Below are 20,832 nucleotides of genomic sequence, written 5' to 3' on the forward strand. Positions count from 1 at the left end.
GGACGTTACCGTAAATATACAAATAAGGGCGGTTGAACTACTATTCATTGTTTGGTAAATAGTTAAAGGACATATTCGCAATTATTCAGGTCTGCCTTCAAACAACAGTCAGGTGCCCATATGAACACTGAAAGAGGTTTTCCTTGCTGTAATTATTCCTCCTGTTTTTACTGGCTATTAAACGATCTGCTTCAAATGTGCTTTCAATGTAAGTGATAGGGCCAAAATCCACACCATGTCTACACAGTCATTTTGTGCAAAAATGCATTTAAAAGTTGATTTGACGCTTGTATGAGGCTTCAGCAGTCTGGGTTAGTCATATCAAGTATATATCTGCCACATTTACAGTCTTTTTACTAATAAATTCCCTCTTTATGTTTCCTCAGACAGTGTTTCCCTGTTTAGCTGCGGTGCAAGAATAGTAACAGAAAAAGGGACTTTGACACTAAAAGGATTGTAATATCGAACGATATCTACTTGATTTGACCACTTTGGGTGACTGGCGTGTCATATTAGCTTCACATAAACGTTTAAATACATTTTTGCACAGAAGGAGGCTTGTGGATTTTGTACCCCATCATTTACATTGTAAGTGCATTATGAAGGGATCTTCTAATGTAATGTAAAAACCTATTTCAGTGTTCACTTGTACACCTGACTGTTGTCGATCTATAAATTTCCTACATCAAACACATTTCATATCAGTGACTTTTTAAACTGTACGACTGATACCCATACTGTACAGATTACGGTAACGAGGCAGCGCTCCGGCCTTCCCTCAACACCAGGCAGCGGCTCATGATTCATTCAGCCAAACACAGACAGTAGCAGACGGGCAAGACAACGGACACACTCTCCGAGCCGGTGAATCAAGAGGCTGGGGGTCCAAACTGAAGAGGAGCAAGTGTCCCACTGAAAGGCGGAACTAGCTAGCTTGTCATGGCGGACGTTGGAGAGGTTTTGATGTCGGTTTTGTCCACTATTCGGGTACCAAAGCCCGGGGACCGTGTCCACAAAGACGAATGCGCCTTGTCATTTTCCTCGCCGGTGAGCCATCTTTCCCTTTTATAAATCAAAACGTCAGCTAACAAACGGTGTCCGTTCATTCCTCACCCCCCTCCTCTCTCTTATATTTGTCACACGTAACGTTTTGTCAGTGCTGTCCTACTTTTAACTCACTGGTTTCTTAGATTTTCCTGTTCTGACTAAGTAGCAAGCTAACGTTAAGCTAAGCTAATAATGCACTGTAATGAAAGCTTAGCTGCTCTAGCTTGTTAGCTAGCTATGTTGCTTTAACCGGGTATACTGTCAAGCGAGCAAGCGAGCTAACTGTCGTTTTTGGGGGGTTTGTGGCAGGTCTTGTCACGTAGTAAGTCCATAATATCTCAATCTATCGTTACATAGTTGGCATTTCTTTAACATTTAATCAGCGTTGAGCTCAATAGCAAATGTTAGCAGGCTGACTGGAGAGGCTCAAATATAGTAACTGATGCTGTGACATGGCCAGATAGCCACATTGCTTCCAACCCAAACTTCCCAGTGTTATGTCAGATATTAAAACAGGCTGCAACGTTTAATGTCACCTTTTTCTTTTTTTCTAGGAGAGTGAGGGAGGCCTGTACGTGTGCATGAACAGTTTCCTGGGCTTTGGAAGTCAGTATGTGGACAAGCACCATGCTCGGTCTGGTCAGAGGGCTTACTTGCACATCACCCGGACTCGAAAGGCTAAGGTGGACACTTTATCCTCCAACTATATGATTTATTTTCCTTATAGCAGTGGTCAATTTTGTGTCTCCCAGTGGACACATACAGTCATTTATTTTTGACATAATCAGCACCATCTCTTTCCATGTACAGTAAATTACTCTCAGTGCTCATTCCATATGTAATTCTCCTAGAACGATGATGATAATAACTCTGGATCTGGACACCCACCTAAGAAGAAGCCCACCAGACTGGCTATAGGTGAGGGCATGGAAGAGTATTTGTATAAATACAAATAATATGGGTGTCATCATTTGTGACTCACTAGTGTTTGTCTACTATTATGTTTCTGGTCTGTCCAGGGATTGAAGGAGGTTTTGATGTGGAGCAGGAGCAGTATGAGGAGGATGTAAAGGTTATCATCTTACCTGACAGACAGGAAGTGACAGCAGATGATCTTGGAACCATGCCTGACGTTGTGAGAGAGCGGGTGAGATATTTTGTGTGTATTCTGGTTACAGAAATGCTATCAGTGTGTTCAGGGTCAGGATTGTCACAATGGCAATATGCTACCCTACAATATTAGAACTGACACCGGCACTGTCTCAGTAAAAAAAAAAAAAAGATGTCCAGACTTTATTGTCAAGGAGAATTTGCCGTGGACACACAATGCTGCTGCTGTATAGTACCAAATAATTCAACAGTAATACACACCGTACATCTCATAAATATCTAGATAAAAAAATAGTTGTACAATATTTATAGTGATTGTTCATGTTGTAAATATATTCCTTAATATTAGAGGACTGGGACACACGCACATAGGGAGGCACAGGGATATATGGATACTAAACTGTGTTACCCTCAGTGATCACTTAGTTCAGACGTTTTATCATGAGGTGTAATTTGTGTCTGACGATTCATTTGCTGTGTTTCTCAAGGTGTCCCTGTCAATGGCGGGTATCATGGCAGCCGACTCAGTGTCTCATACCTTACAAGTTCAGCAGTGGGACGGGGAGGTGAGACAGGAGTCACGGCATGCCGCTGACCTTAAACAGCTTGACAACGGGGTCAAGATCCCTCCCAGGTGAGACAGGAGGTCACAGCTATCGCTTACATACACCTACCATGCTGTTTGTCAAGTGACTTTATAAACAAATTGATAAAGGAATGTACAGAATATGCAAATATGACATCTCCATATACACATGATACACATACTTCAAAACCTCTAGCAGTTGCAGAGGTATATTAGTTGAGAGAGTGAAGGAACTGTCTAGACAATAATGCTTTTTCACTTAGGATCCATTGATCCATGATCGTATTAGTCCATTAATGCTGTTGTGTCTCCAATAATAAAAATTTTGGTAGAGAAGGCTGTTAAGTTTTATTTGTCAAAATGTCAGAGCATGTATATATTAGAGGGCTTACATCACTTGTCTTTTCTCCATCTTAGTGGCTGGCGGTGTGAGGTGTGTGACCTCCAGGAGAATCTTTGGATGAACCTGACGGATGGCAAAGTGCTCTGTGGTCGCAGGTATTTTGACGGCTCCGGGGGCAACAACCATGCCCTGCTCCACTTCCAGGAAACAGGATACCCAATTGCTGTCAAACTTGGTACCATCACTCCTGATGGTGCAGGTAAGAGCACAGCATGATCATTTTCTGTGGTAAAAATGTTAAATATCAGGGCACGACATGAGTATTAGGGTTCTTCCATTGGCACTTTTGACCACATCGAGTCAAACCATGCTGCACTGATTGCGTTTCCATTACCAGTTTAAATGTGCTGAGTTGTGCCAAGTGGAGCCTGAGATGGACCATCTCTGGAGATGGGCCAAAGCGCGCCCGACTCGCCTCCAAGCGGAGTGCGGTGAGGTCTTGCCAACCGCGGCCAACCCGTGAAAACCCCTCTTCTCCCCCTCAAACAAGCTGTGTTGTGAGACTCAGCCCATGTCTGTGGAGACCAGAGAGAAAGCTGTTTTTAAAAGTCTCTTTATGTTCAGCTCTGGGTACTCTTGTAGCTTCTAACTGAATCTCACTGGTTTGAAGTTTAGTTTCTCTCTCTCTCGTCCCTGTTTGTACTTTCAGATATCTGCTTTATTTTACTGTTTTCTGAATGCTTTCAGCCATATCGGAGCTGTGTTAAGTTACTACAGATGAAAACATTTCCTGCTGCTGCTACTTCATATTAAAAGCTGTTAAACACCAAAATAACAAGGGGCTTTTATTGAACTTACCCAAAGAACTTACAGGAAATTAAACGTGTTTACCCACCGTTTTACAGCCGCAACCACTAATCACAGCCATGATGTATACAGTCCGCTGCTTTTCGACTCAAGACAAGCGCGTCATCAGTTAAAGACACACCTTCAAACGGGTAGTCCTGTTGTAATGGAGATGCAATCCCTGCCGTGCTGGGCTGACGAGCCAAATCAAACTGAGTCAAGCTAAGCTAGCACATGTATATGGAAAAAGGCCTATATGTGCATAAGTTAGTGCTTCTTTGCCTTCAATTTCCACCACTATTTTGTGTGTCCAGATGTGTATTCCTATGATGAGGATGACATGGTGCTGGATTCCAAGTTACCAGAGCATCTATCTCACTTTGGCATTGACATGATGACCATGGAGAAGGCAAGTTCTGTGTTTCTGATGTCTTTAGTTTTCTTTTTCTGTAACAGACCATTGTAAATGTCAAACCTTTACCCACTTTACCTACTGTTTTTTTTTTTTTAATCTTCACCATCTGAACAAGATCTTGTAGACAGAAGTATTGCTCTGCCCTCTGCTTTACCTTTGGATTGTTACAAATTTAGCCAGAGATATTGAATTTTTCCCTCTTGGCAGACATCCAGGCAGTTATGGCTGGCTCTGCCTCATAGAGCAGCCATTGATTACATGGTATTACTAAGGTTATAAAATGCAGTTGCAGTGCTGGACTGCCAATATCACTTATAAAACTAATACCACAGAAAAGTCATGTTATTGAATAGTTTGCCAACTTGTATTATTATTATTTATTATTATTATTATTATAGTATTATCACTGGACTCTAATAATACAGTAATACCTCTCCTTGTGTGCTCTTACTTTTGCCACATTTCCATTATCGTATCTGCCTAGTGTACTTTTCCACTGTTTCACATATTTTCCCTCATACCTGTTGTTTGTCCTCAGATTCCCTGCTGCCATTAATTTCTTTGCCACTTGTTTCTCCTCTTACACAGTGTGGATTGCACAGCTGTCGAAGTCTAAGATCTCTGTACCTCTCACTGTGTACTGTATTGTTTCTTGTCTTGCTAATGTATTGCTGCACACACTTAATGATGTGGCATAGACAGGGGGTGGAGGAAATGTGCTGCAATGGAGCAGAAGACAGAGTGTAGCTCTTAGTGCTGCGAAGATGTGTTTTGTAGTCTCTTCCTCCTCTGCCTGGTGTCTTTACTACTTTATGTTGGCTAATTTTGCTCATCATTTTCAAAAGTTGCCTTTATATATGAAGGCTGCCACAGTGAATTTCATTTGCGTGTCCTCTGCATCATTCAGTCTCTTATCCCTTTGACTTCTCTGCTCTCAGACTGAGCGGACTATGACAGAGCTGGAGATTGCTGTGAACCAGCGTGTGGGGGAATGGGAGGTGATCCAGGAGTCTGGGGCTACCCTACGTCCCCTGTATGGCCCGGGCCTGACTGGCATGAAGAACCTGGGCAACAGTTGCTACCTCAACTCTGTCATGCAAGTGCTCTTCACTGTTCCAGACTTCCAGAGCAAGTCAGTACCCCCCTTTTTCTCACAGCCTTCATCATCCTCTTGTCCTGTCAACTTGTTATGTTAACCATGTTTAACTTCTGTAATAAAGCACAATTTTCATCCTTGTGGCTGGCTGCAAAAAAAATATTATAATATGTCAAATTGATCATTACAGCAGTAGACATGAATTGATTATTCCTCATTTCATAAATGTTCCTCAGTCCAGCAGTAGTAGAAGGATATTGAATGTAAAGAATTTGTCTCATACCTTTTCTTTCCATGCCTTCCAGATATGTGTCTAACATCGACAAGATTATTGATGAAGCTCCAAGTGACCCCACTCAGGACTTCAAAATCCAAGTGTGAGTGTATTTTCCAAATATCCACCTAATGTAACAGAACTTAAAGAAGTTGAAGTGCTTGTTTAGAAGAAGCTGTTGTATACCTGTAGATGCCTGAAAACAACCCTCAGTATTATGTCAGGAAAGCAAGTATAGTGTTTGATAAAACATTAGAAATTCCAAAGTCATTTCTTTTTACCTACTCTATTTCTTCTAGCTCACTTTCTACTAGGCCTGGGCGATAAAATTATAGCGATATGTACTGGCGATAGACACCTCATCAGTAGTGATATTCAATAGAATAATCGATAGTTTCACTTAAATGCATTAAATGCAAACTGTCATGAAAGCACATAACAAATACCATATGCAAAATTCAGTTGCATGAAAAAACTCCAAGTGTGCTGCCTCTCTGGCTCATAAACAGCCTATCACGATTGATTTAATTTATTCAATAAATTAAAATACAATACACAGAATGTGCATACGGTACTAAAATTCATCAGGATATCACAATAAAGTCACATGACTTATCTCCATGGCAGTCCTGAAGTCTTGGCTAGGAAGCAGGCAGGAAAAGGGAGTGACCTGTATATGTTACTTATATCCCATTTTTACAGAAATACAACCTAATAAAAACATAAAAAATTATACAATCATGAAAATAATAAAAACATAACTACATAAGTTCAGACACCAGTCCTAAAAAGACCTCCATATCCTTTGATAATGGAACATGCAACAAGAGACACACAAACAGCCAGTAATTGAACATATGTATTTGGTTGCACCATTGTGACACAACAACAGAAACAACATGGAGTGAGAAATTATTTATTTTTGTGTGTTTTTCATTGTTGTGTTAACGTTAAAATTATTACCTGTGTGTTGTGATAAGTAAGGTGGTCAAATTCAACCTTTTTTCTCTTGGTTATTATTAAAAATAGGTAATTAAAAATGATCAATAATTATCTATAGACTGAAATGAAACATTCAATCACAATATCGCCCAGCCCTACTTTATACACACACACATCCTACCTTTTTTTTTTTTTACATTTTGTCTTGAAAATGTTGCTGTCATGCAGAGAAGATGAAAGAAAACATCTACATAAATGCACACTTAACATTCTCATAGTGTGCCAGCTGTCAGCTGCAAAGCCAATTACAGGCTTCTTTCCAGGCAGCTCCATGTTCAAATGTGATTTTTTGTTTTGAGTGTGGGTTATCCTCATGATATCAGCAGGGTTTAGCCACAGTTATAATGACACTTGGCCTCATGTCATTTTAGCTCTATGCCATTGCAGGAGAAAAGAGATTTGCTCCAACTACTGTATCTCATCAAAACTGACAGACCTTTTATTGTGAAAACAAAAGTGAAACCTTAGTCTGAAATGGGCTGCACTGCTCTTCGGTATGTGCTAGAAAGTAACTTGACACCTTTTTTCATGTCACTCATTTTTCACACTTTAATATAAGATAAAGTAACTAATTTCAAACTATAATTTCATGTTTTTAATTACTGTAAAATGGAAATCTGCCAGAGGTGACGTGTATATGGCCTGCTTCTACCTTTGTTCCTGCACAAAAAAACTTTTGTACTCTCACCAGATATATAAAAGTCTTCTCCCTTATTAGTCACTGCAACATGTTATTTGAAAAACAAAAATACATCCAGGCCTATATCCAAATCCTCCTCCTGCGTGAAACTCTGATATGTTGTTGGATGTGCAGTGATTTCAGCTTTGTTTGTTTATCACAGAGCCAAGCTCGGCTACGGTCTGTTGTCAGGAGAGTATTCCAAACCAGCACCAGACCCTGGAGATGAAAATGGTGCATCTGAACCCAGGGTAAGAAGAAACGATCAGCCAGTGGATTTACAAGTCTTTACAGATATCCATGGAACGCTTGGGATTTACTCTCAGAAATTAGTGAGAATGTCCGCCAAAGCTCTCACCATTGACAAAGTTGGCTGTTCATGTTTGCAGGGAGACCAAATCGGCATAGCACCACGAATGTTCAAAGCACTTGTTGGGCGGGGCCATCCAGAGTTCTCCACCAATCGCCAACAGGATGCTCAGGAGTTTTTATTGCACTTCATAAACATGGTGGAGGTAAAGTTGCTCTCTTCTTCCGCTTCTCTTTATGCTATTCAGCTTTTTTCCCTTTTATATCATTATTTCTTTTCACCCGCAGAGGAACTGTCGCTCTGGGGTCAACCCATCTGAAGCTTTCAGGTTCCTGGTGGAGGAGAGGATTGTGTGTCAGCAATCAGAGAAAGCCAAGTACACACAGAGGGTGGATTACATCGTCCAACTGCCAGTGCCCATAGATCAGGCTACCAACAGAGGTGAGAGATTGATGGGATACAATCTCTAGCTAGTACATCAAGGTTCGCTTGATTGGGAAAAAATTTTTTTCCTATGCCTTTAGATGCATATGATTTGTATATTTCCTGAGTTGTATCCAAGACCCCTGCTGAGATGAAGTGCTCCAAGCAGAATATCTTTATACATCTTAATACATGTCTGGAGAGGATCTTTCATTCTCTCAGAACTATTTATTGCTTTGATGTTTTGAACACAATGCTGTGTATATTTTTTTTGTTTTTAAATTATGTACATATCTCTCTTAACAGAAGAGCTGCAGGAGGCAGAGCGCCGGCGTGAGGAAGGGGACTCCTCAGCCCCTACAGTGCGTGCGCAAATTCCCTTCACAGCTTGCATGGCGGCCCTCAGTGAACCAGAGATCCTCACAGACTTCTGGAGCTCAGCTGTGCAGACAAAGACTACTGCTACCAAGTATGGAAAGAGACATCCAGACACCCACTGAAAATGATTCATTAGAAGCAAATCTTAAGATTAATATCAGGTTTTGTCTCATTTGTCAGAACGACCCGCTTTGCCTCTTTCCCCGACCACCTGGTTATTCAGATTAAGAAGTTCACCTTTGGCCTTGACTGGGTCCCCAAGAAACTGGGTGAGTAAAAATATCACTGAATGTTTGTGCTGAAGAGATAAATATTGACCTCGTTGCACAAAATGTGTGTATTCCTTTCAGAGCTGGAAATCAGCTCACTGAGACAAACTAGGCCACGGTATCGTCTGAAAAAGTATCAAAATGTAATGTGATTACTTGAGGTGTTGAAAAGTTTGGGGATTGGATTTAAGGTTGAAATGGGGGAACTGTATTCACTCTTGATACACATACAGAACATATAGAAGCTCATTGTCATTTAAAATCTCTTTGACCAACAACAGACTAAATACTAGATCCTGATCCTGTCTGTTAAAATTATATATCGGGACATACATGGCTCCAATAATTCTTTCACTGCTTTCATCACTTGTTTTCAAATCTGAAATATTTCTCTCTGTTTATGACTAAATAATAAACTATCACAATTAAGATTTGGAAATACTTTAAATATCCTTTCTTGTTATTTATGAAGATGCTCAAACTTACTCAAAAACAGAGCTTATCTGCTTTATGAGGAATGTGTAGGTGTTGTTTGATCAGATTTGATTGATAGCGGCCTGTCAACACAAGCAAACAACCTCACAGCTGTTCTCATGTTTAGATTCAAATGTTGATAAATCCTAACTGGTGTGCGGAAATACATGACATCACCTTTTTTCAATCGAACACTGCCTACTTCAAGAGAAGAGCACCGACAAAATGCAAAATACAGAAAGCCCCTCTCGTAAAATAACCGAAATCATCGTAGCTTTGATAGAAAGATTTGTGTTGATGGATTTCACAAGCTAGAGTGAATGCGGAGGCAGCAGTGGTGGCCGAGCGAGATAGAGTGTATGAGAGAGAGGGAGTGGCGATAGATAGTGAATAAGAGAAATACAAATTTATTTCACTGCGGTTACCTTCTAAAGCAGAAATAAATAACCGTAAAACACTCAACAGGTCGTCCACTGTGGAGACAGACACTCTGACGTTTTCGGTCTCATTTTCCACCTCTGTGTTTCTCATTTTTATTCATTCGTTACGTTTAACTCAAACATGAGTCACACAACAGTAAATACAAAAAGAACGACGTGATGACTCTGTGTTTGTTTTTTTTCTCATGCGTGAAAAAGGCATTTCAAATTTTAGTGTCATTTTTATATCCATTATGGGCTAATTTGCCTCATGTTCATGGTTCTTCAGATGTGGCGGAAACACAAACAGGAATGTGCAAAAGGGACTTTTAGTTCCTGAGATCATTTCCTCTGGTTCCATAGTTCCTGGAACTTTTTGGTAGAAAATGGCTACCTGTTAAACAGCATTGTTGAACGTAAATGACCAACATGAGCTAAAAGAAGTTCTACATTTGTAAGAGTGCGTGGTATTAACCCGTGTTCATGCATATTGTCTCAGTGTCTTGCGCCTACGGAGCCTGAAGCTTGTGTCTATAGTGTTGAGTCAGTAATTTACATATTTAACTGCGATTGGGCGGTTATTTCCTACTGTCGCCATTATAAGCACACAACAACTTGCTTAATTTCCTGAGTAATATATGTGTGCACATTGTTGTTTTCATTCAAGTGTCGGTAGTTTGTTGATGTCGAGCTGTGAAGAATTTGAAAGCTGTTGACCGTGACGATCAACTTCCTCCATTTTGTTTAAAGTACTTTTATGTAGTTACGTGAAGTAGGAAACAATTCTGCTTTTATTTTGCAGGGGAATCAAAAAGAGCACAATTGGTTGTCAGAGTACGTTTGCATAAAATTTAATCTTACTCAACATTGTGCTGCTGTGGGACTTTTGAGTCTTTGAGCAATGAAGGGTGGCGACAGCGTGCTTTTTCAAACTCACAATGAAAGGCATTCCGTCATGTCTCCAGTGTTTGACTGGACAACAACAACAGGGTAAAGTTTGTCTAGACTACTAGTTTCCTGATATAGGAAAACGACAACAACAAAGGAAAACAGGATGGGACACGTTGTTGTACATTATCAGTTATACTTGCCACAATTTTTCAATATTGTCAGGAAATTAAGGTGAAGGAAACGTACTGAACTTTCAAATTGAAATGGTGCAGGAGCCTAGACAATAGTGGATGATGGATAATTTGAAATGAAAATAGTTTTGAATGCTGAATGAGTGTTTGTTTTTTTTCTCCGTGCAGACGTGAGCATCGATGTTCCTGATACTCTGGACCTGAGTGCGCTACGTGCAATGGGACAGCAGCCGGGGGAGGAGCTTTTACCAGAGGTGGCCCCGCCCCCACTCATGACCCCAGATGTGGAGGTTAAAGGTATCCTGGGTTCCCATGGCAACGAGGAGGACGACTCGCTCTACTCCCCACTGCTGTGTCAGTCTGTCTGTCATTTCTGATCTTCTCCTTCTTCCTTGGCGACGCTGTTATGTGTCCACCCTCGTTTCCTCCTTTTCTTCTTTTCTGCCTTTTCTGTTTTCATGCGTCCTTGTGTTGCCTTATTTGTTTACTTTTGCATCATTTGAGGTTTATAGTAGTTCATATATCTTATTGGTTTGTTTTTGCTGTTTATGAGTTGACATTTCAGTATATATACTTTTTTTTATGATTTTGCCTTTTGTCAACTTTTTAGAAAGAACTTTGTTGAAATTAACATAAAAACAGGATCATTTGTCAATCTTTCCACTAAAAATGAAAACAGGCAAACAAACAATGCTCTTGATCTTTCTACAAAGTACATCCAAGTAATTCAACTCTTTCCTCCTAACACATTCTCAGCTCCAGTTCTGGATGACTCCACTGTGTCTCAGTTGTGTGAAATGGGATTTCCACTGGAGGCCTGCAGGAAAGCGGTGTACTACACTGGGAACACTGGAATCGATGCTGCCATGAATTGGATCATGGGCCATATGGATGACCCAGGTGTGTAGAGCAGTGGGAATAAACCAATGAGCAAATCATCAATCAGTTTGACTGCTTCTCTCAGGCTTCATGTTCTCCTCTTTCTGATTGGCTGCAGACTTCTCTGCCCCACTGGTGTTGCCAGGCTGCAGCTCCGGCGCCGGGACCACACCCACAGAGAGCCTCTCTGAGGAGCACCTGGCAACCATCGTCTCCATGGGCTTCAGCCGAGACCAAGCAACCAAAGCACTTCGAGCCACGGTTAGACTCAAACTCTGTCCAATTTAAAGATTGGGATTTAACTAATTTCACAGGCTGCTAGTCTAAAAGTAGAACTGTGCCAATACAGGCAGGAACAGCTGTGCCCTTTTTCACTCAGACAGTAATGAATCCAAGTTTTTCTCATTTTTAGGGACTTGTACACTAATTATTCAACAAAATTAGTGACAGGATGGCGCTTAAAGTTACATTAAACAAAGATTTCTTATTATTATCTGTTAATACCGTTTATTGTAGATTTACATAATTTACATCAGTCTCAATTTTTGTTTCTGACTAGTTACCACAGTTTTGCCTGCATGTTCAAATTTTAGCAGCCAGAAACTGTGGAAACAAGTACAGTACATATAACAAAGCATTGCTGATAAACAAGAATAGCAGTCAAAAGTTGTCAGAAAACAACAGGTGACTGACATAACATTTCCATGTGGCTCATGGATTTTACTGTGATGCAGCTCAGGCCAGTTATGAGGTGAAGGTGGTCAGAACGCTGGTCAGAATCTACCTTCAGACAATTTTTTTTGCCACATATTTGTCCGCGGATCAGTTTCACACAAGTGAACTAGTTAGGCAAAGAGCTGCAGGTGAACCTCAAACCTCCACCACAAGTGAAAGGTAAGCAAAGCTTTTTACTGTGCTGCTCTCCTCTTAATAGTTACTGTCTTAGTCTCATGTTGAATCAGCAGTGTGGTTCAACTGTTTCTCCTCTTTTCTCAGAAACAACCATGTTACTGCTTTTGACAGCTTAATTATCATGATGTTAGCAAACATCTGGTTCCCTGTAGAAGTGAGCTTTCATAGTACTTTAAGTGCTTCATTAAAGTATCAAAACCCAACTAATTAAAAATAAATGCAGCTACTATGTTGTAGTGTGTGTGTGAAAGATTAGTCTCATGCATTCAATGGGTTTTGCAGTGTTTAAATTGGCATCAGCTGTCTTTGGCCTTGTAACTTGTGAAATATTTTGTTTTGATAAGTACAATAAAAAAAGATCATATTCCTTATAAATCCTCCATTTGTTGACATTCACAGAGTATTACTCATTTCTGTATCTCAGAGTAATGTCCTGGACCGGGCAGTTGACTGGATCTTCTCCCATCTGGATGACCTGGAGTCCATGGACGTGTCCGAAGGAGGTCGCTCAGCTGCAGAGAGCGAGGGTGGCAGGGATCCCCCGCCCGGGCCTCGTGTCAGAGACGGACCAGGAAGTGAGTCCCAGGGAGAGGGAGGAGAGAGGGGACATTCAGAAGGATACGTTCACTTCGAATGCGACATGGTCATCTTCTAACATAATTTAATTGAATGTTTTATACTTGAACTTGTGGTTTCCTTCCTTTCTCCAGAATATGAGCTGTTTGCATTCATCAGTCACATGGGGACGAGCACAATGTGCGGCCACTATGTCTGTCACATCAAGAAGGATCAGCAGTAAGTGTTCCTCTGCACCGCACTCAAGTGTGTTTCTGACTTTTAGGAATATTTCTCTGTTTCAGAGCTTTAAAGTGTCATATTTAAAGCTGGAGTGTGAGACTTTTGTCTCCCCTTTCTGGCAGTGAGAGAAATTACAGAAACACTGTTGACATGCACTTACGTAATAGGCTCCACTGTAGGCTACTCCGTTGCTACTGTTGTGGCTGTAAGACGGTGGATAAGTTGTTTTTGAGTGTCACACAACCCCCACGAAATTAATCATTTCACTCTCAGAATTTGATCTATTCGGCCCGATAAGTCTAGAAGAGCCACACAATTAAATTATTTTACCCCCAGTAAAGTTAGCAGAAAGCCAACTGGAAGTTAGCCAGCTCGTCTGGCGGAAGTTTGCATTCATGCATTCATTCAGCCAGCGCAGGAATGTCTAACACGACACCAGATTAAAAACTCTGGTATACTGTGAAATACAGAGAAATTTACCAGGTGGTGAAAGGCTTAATCAGCTTTGTGTGAACTCGTTTGGCAAAGCCTTGAGTGTAAAGGACGTTAATTTATATATAAAAGTTCTGCACTGCAGGTTTAAAAGTATTTTTAAAAAACATAATTTCATGTCTCAATTCCCCTGTTCCAAAAAGAACAAAAACACAGAAGAGTTACATGCTTTCTGTTCTTTAATCAGTATTTTATCCTTTATGACGGTAAAAAATTTTCTCATGGAAATGCTCAGCAGGGGGCACCATACTCCAGGTCTGGTTTGTACAATAAACTGTTCCACGGTGTCTGATGTGCACACAGTTTTACATAGTACTGACCTTTTTATAGAACTGGTGATATCAAATGGTACAGTATATATCCACTTTGGAATAAACCCAAAACTTTAAAAATTTAATTTTAAAAATGTGTTCTAATAACATGCTTCCAGTCATATGCATCATCTTGGATGTTTTATATTCAAATAAGACACATATGCCACTCATAATAAAATCCATAACCTGTCTGCAAGTAGCTCATTGTTAATTGTGTTTGTGGTCTCTCTGTGTTTCACAGGTGGGTCATCTTCAATGATCAGAAGGTGTGTGCTTCAGAGAAACCTCCCAAAGACCTGGGATACCTCTACTTTTACCGGAGAGTGGCCGAATGAGACAAAGGAGCGTTACACTCGGGGTGAAGAAAGAGAGCGTGGACGCTAACACAAACACACAACATTCATAGCCGCACCCCACCAAGCTCTTACAAATGCCCTGGCACGCTTCATGACTGACAAAACTGTAAATAAATCTCTCAGATTGCAAATATACCTGGTTAAATAAATTGGTGCAGATGTACAGATTAGGTATCGGGGGGGAGATGTTTTATTTTCATCCACTGATCACAAAACCATGGGCCTGATCAGAGAAGCAGATTCACATCTGGACAAGTTTTCTGAGTAAAACTCCACTGAAATCTGGAACATCGCACGATGTTAAAAGACCAACTCCAGGTTTTACGCAACAGTATCATCCAGTAACTCAGAAACCCTGCTTCAATGAAGAGGCCCTAAACATTAGCAGGACTTTTGTTGCAAAGTCAATTCACTCTTTAATAAGTTTGCTCTACTATCACCGTTCCATGTCCTGGCTATTGATTTCCATTGCCAGCAGTGGTCACTGCCCTTTCCCTTCAAAACACAGTATGTTGCTTCCATCTCCCTCTTCTTTTATTGGACGGTCGCAGCTTAGTGTCACCACTTCAGCCAGGCACCAACTCCTCCTCTACCTTATTCAATGAGGAAGTAATAACAGTTTAACATCCACGATGAGAGGAAATGTCAGTAAGTCAAACAAAATAAATAACAGCTCAAATGTGTGTTACAAAAGGAAATAAAAATGTCAAACACCAAAATCAACTTGTATTCTCTTAAAAGTTTGGTGAGGGTGATAACTGGGTGATTTTTTTTTTTTTTGTTGTTGTTGTTTTTTTTATTTTATTTTTATTTTGCAAACAAATCCTTTGTTACTTCTGCTGTGGAACAATAAAGAATTGTCTTTCTGTCATTCAGCCTTTTCTTTTTGAATAGCCGTCACAAAGGTGTTTTTACAAGAACAATCAACTCGTGATTTCGGCACAAGTGATGAGTTGGCATTATTTATGTGACAATACTACAAAGTGCATTCAGAGTAAACATGACAGTGTTTTGAATACATTGTACAGGTCCTGTGGAAACTTGCACAGTGTAAAGAATCCTAGGCCTAGTTTGCAAGAAAGCACAGGCATGAAGATCAAAACCACAAGATGTTGGGGTTTACGTTGGCCTATAACTTTCCATAGTGCAGCTTTCTTTTTCAAATGTCTTCCGCCTTCTACCTTTTTTTTTTTTTGCATCCCTGTAGTCTTGTTCTTGATGAAGTGAAGCATAGACGAACAATTTTGACCTTCAATAAAGGCAAAAAACGCACTGCATTCCCTCCAAACTCAGGTAAGATCTCATAGTACATTAATGAAATTAAGGTTTATATATTTGTTTAATATATTATTGGACTTAATGTGGCCATTCTGAAGCCATTTGTCTATTGTTCGTAAAACACGTAGTTTCACGTAATGGTAAATTAAACATAACATTAAGAATTTCATAACTTTCTAAGTTAAATTTTTCCTCCTTTGTCTCTGACTGTAATCCCAAGATGTATTACAAACAGTTGAGTATAGATGCTTAAATGAAATGCGCCTAAACAAATTTTTAGAAGGAAAAATATTTTCAACTGTGTATTCCGAGCCTTTAGTGTCTGTAGCCGGTTCAATCTGATTGTAAAGAAATATGTTATTACTAAATGTTATTTCATTGTAGGATTATGGTTGAGTAACTGGGGAGAGTTATATTTATAATTTGTCAAAAATAATTTTGATACATTTCTCTAACATATTGTCTATCTGGTTAGATTTTGATTGTGGCAATCTGAAGTAACTAAAATAAAAATATATAATTTGTGGCTTTTTGAAGTTGTACAGTTAATTGATTAATTAATTTAAGTATTTCAGCTTGCTGAAATTAATTCTTAAATCTTTCAAAATCATGCAACACCAAATTTGCATTTTGAATGCAGAGTGGGACAAAGAGTAATAAATGGCTCTTCATTTTTCTGAGGGTTGCAGTTGCCTTATTAGTACCGAAATGCACCACGAAATCATTTCTTTCTAAATAGACTTCTTATTTCTGATGTACAATTAGATACATTTGGAACAGGGTCTACAGCGAAGCAACTTAACATGCATAATTGATCACATTAATTAAACACAAGAGCCAAAACATATGCTGGAATTTTCCAAGTGACATTTGTTTCAGTTTTTTTATGTGAGTCTCCGAAGCAAGTTTTACATTTTTCAAGATAAGAGAGGGGGAGGAAGGAAGTAGAGAGGTAGCTTGGTGGTTATAAATCACATGTTTCATGGTGAAGTCAATCTCAAACAGAAGCTACGTGTTGTATCTGTATATTTACTTTCACATTATGAGCCACTGCGTTAACTTAGCTTTTCTTTCATGACTTTGTCGGGACAGAAATGAACGTTGGTTTCTGCTCCTTTTAATTACATTTCTTTCACTTCCTCAGATGCAACATTCAAAATGAAGACTATCGTGTGGTTCGTGTTAGGTAAGAAATATGGTAATGTGTATGATTAGCTTTTCACATGTGATGCTCTTTTTGTATCAAGAAGTGGAATGATAGTGTACAAGAAATGGCTACAGTTTTATTTTACTGCCTACAAACTGCCTGATAATTTGCCCTTAATTCCACATTCACTGGTAGAGTTTCTATTGCAAAGTACTGAGAATATATTGCAAAGCCATCAGTTTGTTCTTGTCTCCACAGAGATTATAGTATTCTCCTGTGAATATATCACACTAAATGAAGTGTGCTTCATGAATGTGAACCTCTCTTTTCAGTGCTGAGTGCACTCTCTGCTGCAGGCAAAGTGTTCCTAGGAAAACTAGGGCAGAAGGCCACCATCGAGTGTGGGGTCAGCACCTACACTGGGAGCCTGTCGTGGCATCGTGGATCGGAATTAATTATTAGAGTTATTAAGAAAAATGGCCTCCCTCACAAAGGTAGTCACAAAGACTTCAGACAAGTGTTTTGGAAAACAAAACTGTTGATATTATCTACAGGACAATATTGTTTTAAAATCTTCACTGTTGATAATTATACTACATGTTTTCTCTGCATTTAGGCAAAAGTGAAATTGTGAAAAGGTCATCGCTGAAGGACACAAATTTGGTGATTGACGATGTGAAGGAGGGGGATGCTGGACAGTTCACCTGCAAAGCAGGTGGGACCACTCAGGAGCACACACTTCTTGTGGTGTCAGGTAAGCAGCAGAGCCAAGATCATTTGTATTTGCAAATAATTATTAGAATAGCGTCAAACACTACAATTAGGGGTTTTGAATCAGAGAGTCCTACCCATTATACACCTAGTCAGATTAATAATAGACTTTAAAAACACCAGTACTTGAAAATATTCTTTAATGTGAATAAAGAAGAAGAGAAAAACATTAAACAAGAGCAATGGTTCTGATCCTTCAAACAAAGAGTTTACCATCACTGGTTAGTTTTACAAGTAAGAATTGTCTCAGCTCACTCTTAAGTTACTGAGCAATTAATGTAGCCTTTGAATAGTGAATGCATGAAAATATTTTTCCCTTTAATGCAAATGATGAAAATACATTTAAAATTATATCGTTAATATTCCAGAAATTTACTGTCACACTTTCATAAAGTTGGAATAGAAAAAACAGAAGGATTTTTTTTAAGAGAGCTGTCAAAAATGAAGCCACAGAGGTCACAGTGTCCTGATTTGTAGTCCTTAGTCTGGGTCAAGCTACAAAAACACTGAATCCTACATTTCCAATAAGTCAACTCGATATTGCCTTCCATGAGACCCTCCCTGCCTGGCAAACACCCACATCTTTAAAACTCCCCAGTTTGTAAGGCAGGCGTCCTGTTAAAAATTTTAAGTCACCAAGACATCACAAGGAGTTTTACTCCTCCTGATGATTAAACTGACTTCTATGTTTAAAATTGGTGGAGTGCCCCTTTAAGTTTATGATTTTAAATCTCTAAAATTCAGATGTTCCACTCCAATTCATTTGTTTATCATAACATATTTCCATTTTGCTCTTTGTATCATGTCATATGGGTATGTCACAGTCCTAATGATCTGGATGAAGTTCTTCAGCCTGGCCTCTTCTCTCTCTCTGTGATTCTCACTGTATCCTCGCTCCTGTCTGTTGTCAGTCTCGGTCAGCACCCCCGGTGAGCTCCAGCAGGGCAGCAAGGCTACGCTCAAGTGTCAGGTCAAAGGTTTGGTACCAGACCCTACAGTGCAGTGGAAGAAGCCAGATGGAAGTGAAACACAAAAACAGAATTTTGATCTTGATCCTGTGCAGCTTTCACATAATGGGATATGGGAGTGTACGATCGTTCATGCTGGGGAGACGTACAATGAGACCCTAAATATCAAAGTTAAAGGTAGGACACTGGCTTCTATCAAAGTCCTTGCATATGCTTTTTACCAAAACAAAATCTTCCCGTGTGGCCAGTGGGAAAAGTAAGAATGTGTGTTTTTTCTTTCAGAGTTGGCAACTACAACATCCCCTTCCAAAACTTCGAAGAACATCAGTAAGCCAACCTGCGAGATCTGTACATGCTGCTTGTGTTTGTTTGTGTAAATCCTCTGATTATGAGCACATATTACCAAAAGTGTGTCATTGACTCATTATCCTTGCTTTCTGCCATGGTTTATTTTCTTTCAGCTCAACCAGGTGGTCCTCCCCCTAAGTCCAATGATGTTTTGGGACCGCTGGGGCTCAGCTGGTGGATGTGGGTTGCAGTTGGAGTTGGCGGCCTGGTTGTGGTCTTCCTGATGGTCTTAGTCATCGCTTTGTGCAGGAGGATCAAAAGAAGGAAGGTAAGTAAAGACAATTATCCAGGCGATCTTCATATGCTGCTTTGTAGATTGAAATTAGAAGGTGAGATGAAGGAGGTTCGGTTGCTCGAGCAACCAAAAAATGATATGATGTTTTTTTTTCTACCCTAGAGAAGACTGCTCAAGATAAGGAACGCCGCACAACAACTAAAGCCCAGGCAGTACTGCCAGTGTGACCAGTAAATGTTCTTAACTTTCTTCTATCTAGTAAAAAATCCCTTTATCCCCTCTCTAGTAATCTCTGCTCACTTTACAGATGCTTTCTAACAGACTCTATTCACTTTATATTAATGACTGTTTGACCTTCATTTTCACTGTGCCTTTTACCAAGTACTTCATTATTGTGTCGTAATTAGTGTGAAAACTTCTCCCCTTTCCTCTCTTTATCACAGGCCAACAGCTGCAGCGAAACTGCAGCAAGGACGCCGAGGAGAGAAACCCTGCTAATGGAGTGACATGAAAGACAGATCGAAGAAAAGAGAGATAGAGAAAAAGAAAAAGAGGGAGTGAGAGGGAGGCAAGGAAGGAAAGGGAGGGACAGATAGAGATAAAGTGAAAAGAGAGCGTGGGTGAAAGAGAACCCTGTTGTGAATATGGCTTGAATGTAAATGGGCTTTTGAATGCTCTTGATGAAAATACAAATCAAATGTAATGATGTGGGCACTTTGAGCTTTTCCCACCAAATACAACCAGTGATCTGAATGCAAATGGGCCAGAATTGCCTCCTCTGGAAGAGAGAACAGCAACAGTCTGTACTTATTTAACATTTATGAAGCATATTAACATGTTCAGCCTAGTATATCATTACATTCAGCATTGTAAAATTATAATGTACTGCTTTTATCTTAAATTACAGCTGATTTATCTTCTTTCCTGTGTTTCTGTTCATATTTGCTAAAGAGATTTTTATGTATTCTTTGTCTTGATTTTTGAAGAATACTGCATTGAAATTTGATGTCTTTTTTTTCCTGCTGTCAATAAACTATGACGATACCCAACTGAATTTCCAAAATTGTTTTCCATCCTCATGACACAACAATCACTGAGAGAAAATCTGAAGTGCATTCAAAATATGCATAGTTTTCTTTGAGTCCCCTGTGCATTTAGTTAATTTTAACACAGTTCAGGAAGGCAGACTCTGCCAGTAAGAGGAAAACTACTGTATTGAGAGGTAATCACTGACAGTGTATAATAAAAGGTAAAATGAATATTATCAAAAAAATGGCTGTGAAATAATGGGGGCTGCAACTAACAATTATTTTCATTATCTATTAGTCTGTCGATTATTTTCTCAATTGATTAGTTTTTTCCTCTATAAAATGTCATGACATCCTCAAATATCTTTTTTTGTCCAAACCAACAGTCCATAACTCAAAGATAATCAATCTATTGTCATAGAAATGAGAAAATATTCACATTTAAGAAGCTGTATTTTACTCTTAAAGAACGACTCCAAATGATTAATTGATTATCAAAATAGTTGGCAATTAATTTAATAGTGGACAAAAATGGATTAATTGAATAATCGTT

The 20,832-nt window shown here is 39.5% G+C and overlaps 2 protein-coding genes across 3 annotated transcripts; both read left to right on the forward strand.

The window, feature by feature from the left end:
* The first annotated feature begins 768 nt into the window (after nt 1–768).
* usp5 (ubiquitin specific peptidase 5 (isopeptidase T)) lies at nt 769–15,375 on the forward strand. Of its 2 annotated transcripts, none has more exons than XM_044360084.1 (20): nt 769–1,047; nt 1,602–1,730; nt 1,899–1,965; nt 2,067–2,194; nt 2,646–2,791; nt 3,161–3,345; nt 4,247–4,341; nt 5,286–5,479; nt 5,749–5,820; nt 7,562–7,649; nt 7,788–7,913; nt 7,996–8,149; nt 8,438–8,600; nt 8,690–8,778; nt 10,922–11,107; nt 11,510–11,653; nt 11,751–11,893; nt 12,969–13,119; nt 13,255–13,339; nt 14,390–15,375. In XM_044360084.1, the coding sequence occupies exons 1-20, from the start codon at nt 940–942 to the stop codon at nt 14,481–14,483; spliced, it is 2,547 nt and encodes an 848-aa protein (XP_044216019.1). In that variant the 5' UTR covers nt 769–939; the 3' UTR covers nt 14,484–15,375. The 2 variants fall into 2 exon arrangements, with proteins under 2 accessions (XP_044216019.1, XP_044216020.1); XM_044360085.1 differs by having other exon boundaries at nt 771–1,047; nt 10,922–11,050.
* Nucleotides 15,376–15,458: 83 nt separating this feature from the next.
* cd4-2.2 (CD4-2 molecule, tandem duplicate 2) lies at nt 15,459–20,300 on the forward strand. Its single transcript, XM_044360211.1, has 9 exons — nt 15,459–15,797; nt 16,927–16,968; nt 17,262–17,423; nt 17,546–17,683; nt 18,612–18,845; nt 18,951–18,995; nt 19,130–19,284; nt 19,414–19,481; nt 19,695–20,300. The coding sequence occupies exons 1-9, from the start codon at nt 15,668–15,670 to the stop codon at nt 19,747–19,749; spliced, it is 1,029 nt and encodes a 342-aa protein (XP_044216146.1). The 5' UTR covers nt 15,459–15,667; the 3' UTR covers nt 19,750–20,300.
* The last annotated feature ends 532 nt before the right edge of the window (nt 20,301–20,832 follow it).

This window comes from Thunnus albacares, chromosome 8, assembly GCF_914725855.1.
Source record: "Thunnus albacares chromosome 8, fThuAlb1.1, whole genome shotgun sequence".
In the NCBI taxonomy this organism is placed as follows: Eukaryota; Metazoa; Chordata; class Actinopteri; order Scombriformes; family Scombridae; genus Thunnus; species Thunnus albacares.

What these genes read in the sequence shown, in the direction of transcription:
- usp5 (XM_044360084.1), top strand. Translation starts at nt 940, where the DNA reads ATGGCGGACGTTGGAGAGGTTTTGATGTCGGTTTTGTCCACTATTCGG. An exon ending in CTGACGTTGTGAGAGAGCGG is followed by an intron (nt 2,195 to 2,645) that starts GTGAGATATTTT and finishes GTGTTTCTCAAG; the next exon opens with GTGTCCCTGTCAATGGCGGG. An exon ending in CCAAAGCACTTCGAGCCACG is followed by an intron (nt 11,894 to 12,968) that starts GTTAGACTCAAA and finishes TCTGTATCTCAG; the next exon opens with AGTAATGTCCTGGACCGGGC.
- cd4-2.2 (XM_044360211.1), top strand. Translation starts at nt 15,668, where the DNA reads ATGTCTTCCGCCTTCTACCTTTTTTTTTTTTTGCATCCCTGTAGTCTT. An exon ending in AAATGGCCTCCCTCACAAAG is followed by an intron (nt 17,424 to 17,545) that starts GTAGTCACAAAG and finishes CTCTGCATTTAG; the next exon opens with GCAAAAGTGAAATTGTGAAA. An exon ending in CAGTACTGCCAGTGTGACCA is followed by an intron (nt 19,482 to 19,694) that starts GTAAATGTTCTT and finishes TCTTTATCACAG; the next exon opens with GCCAACAGCTGCAGCGAAAC.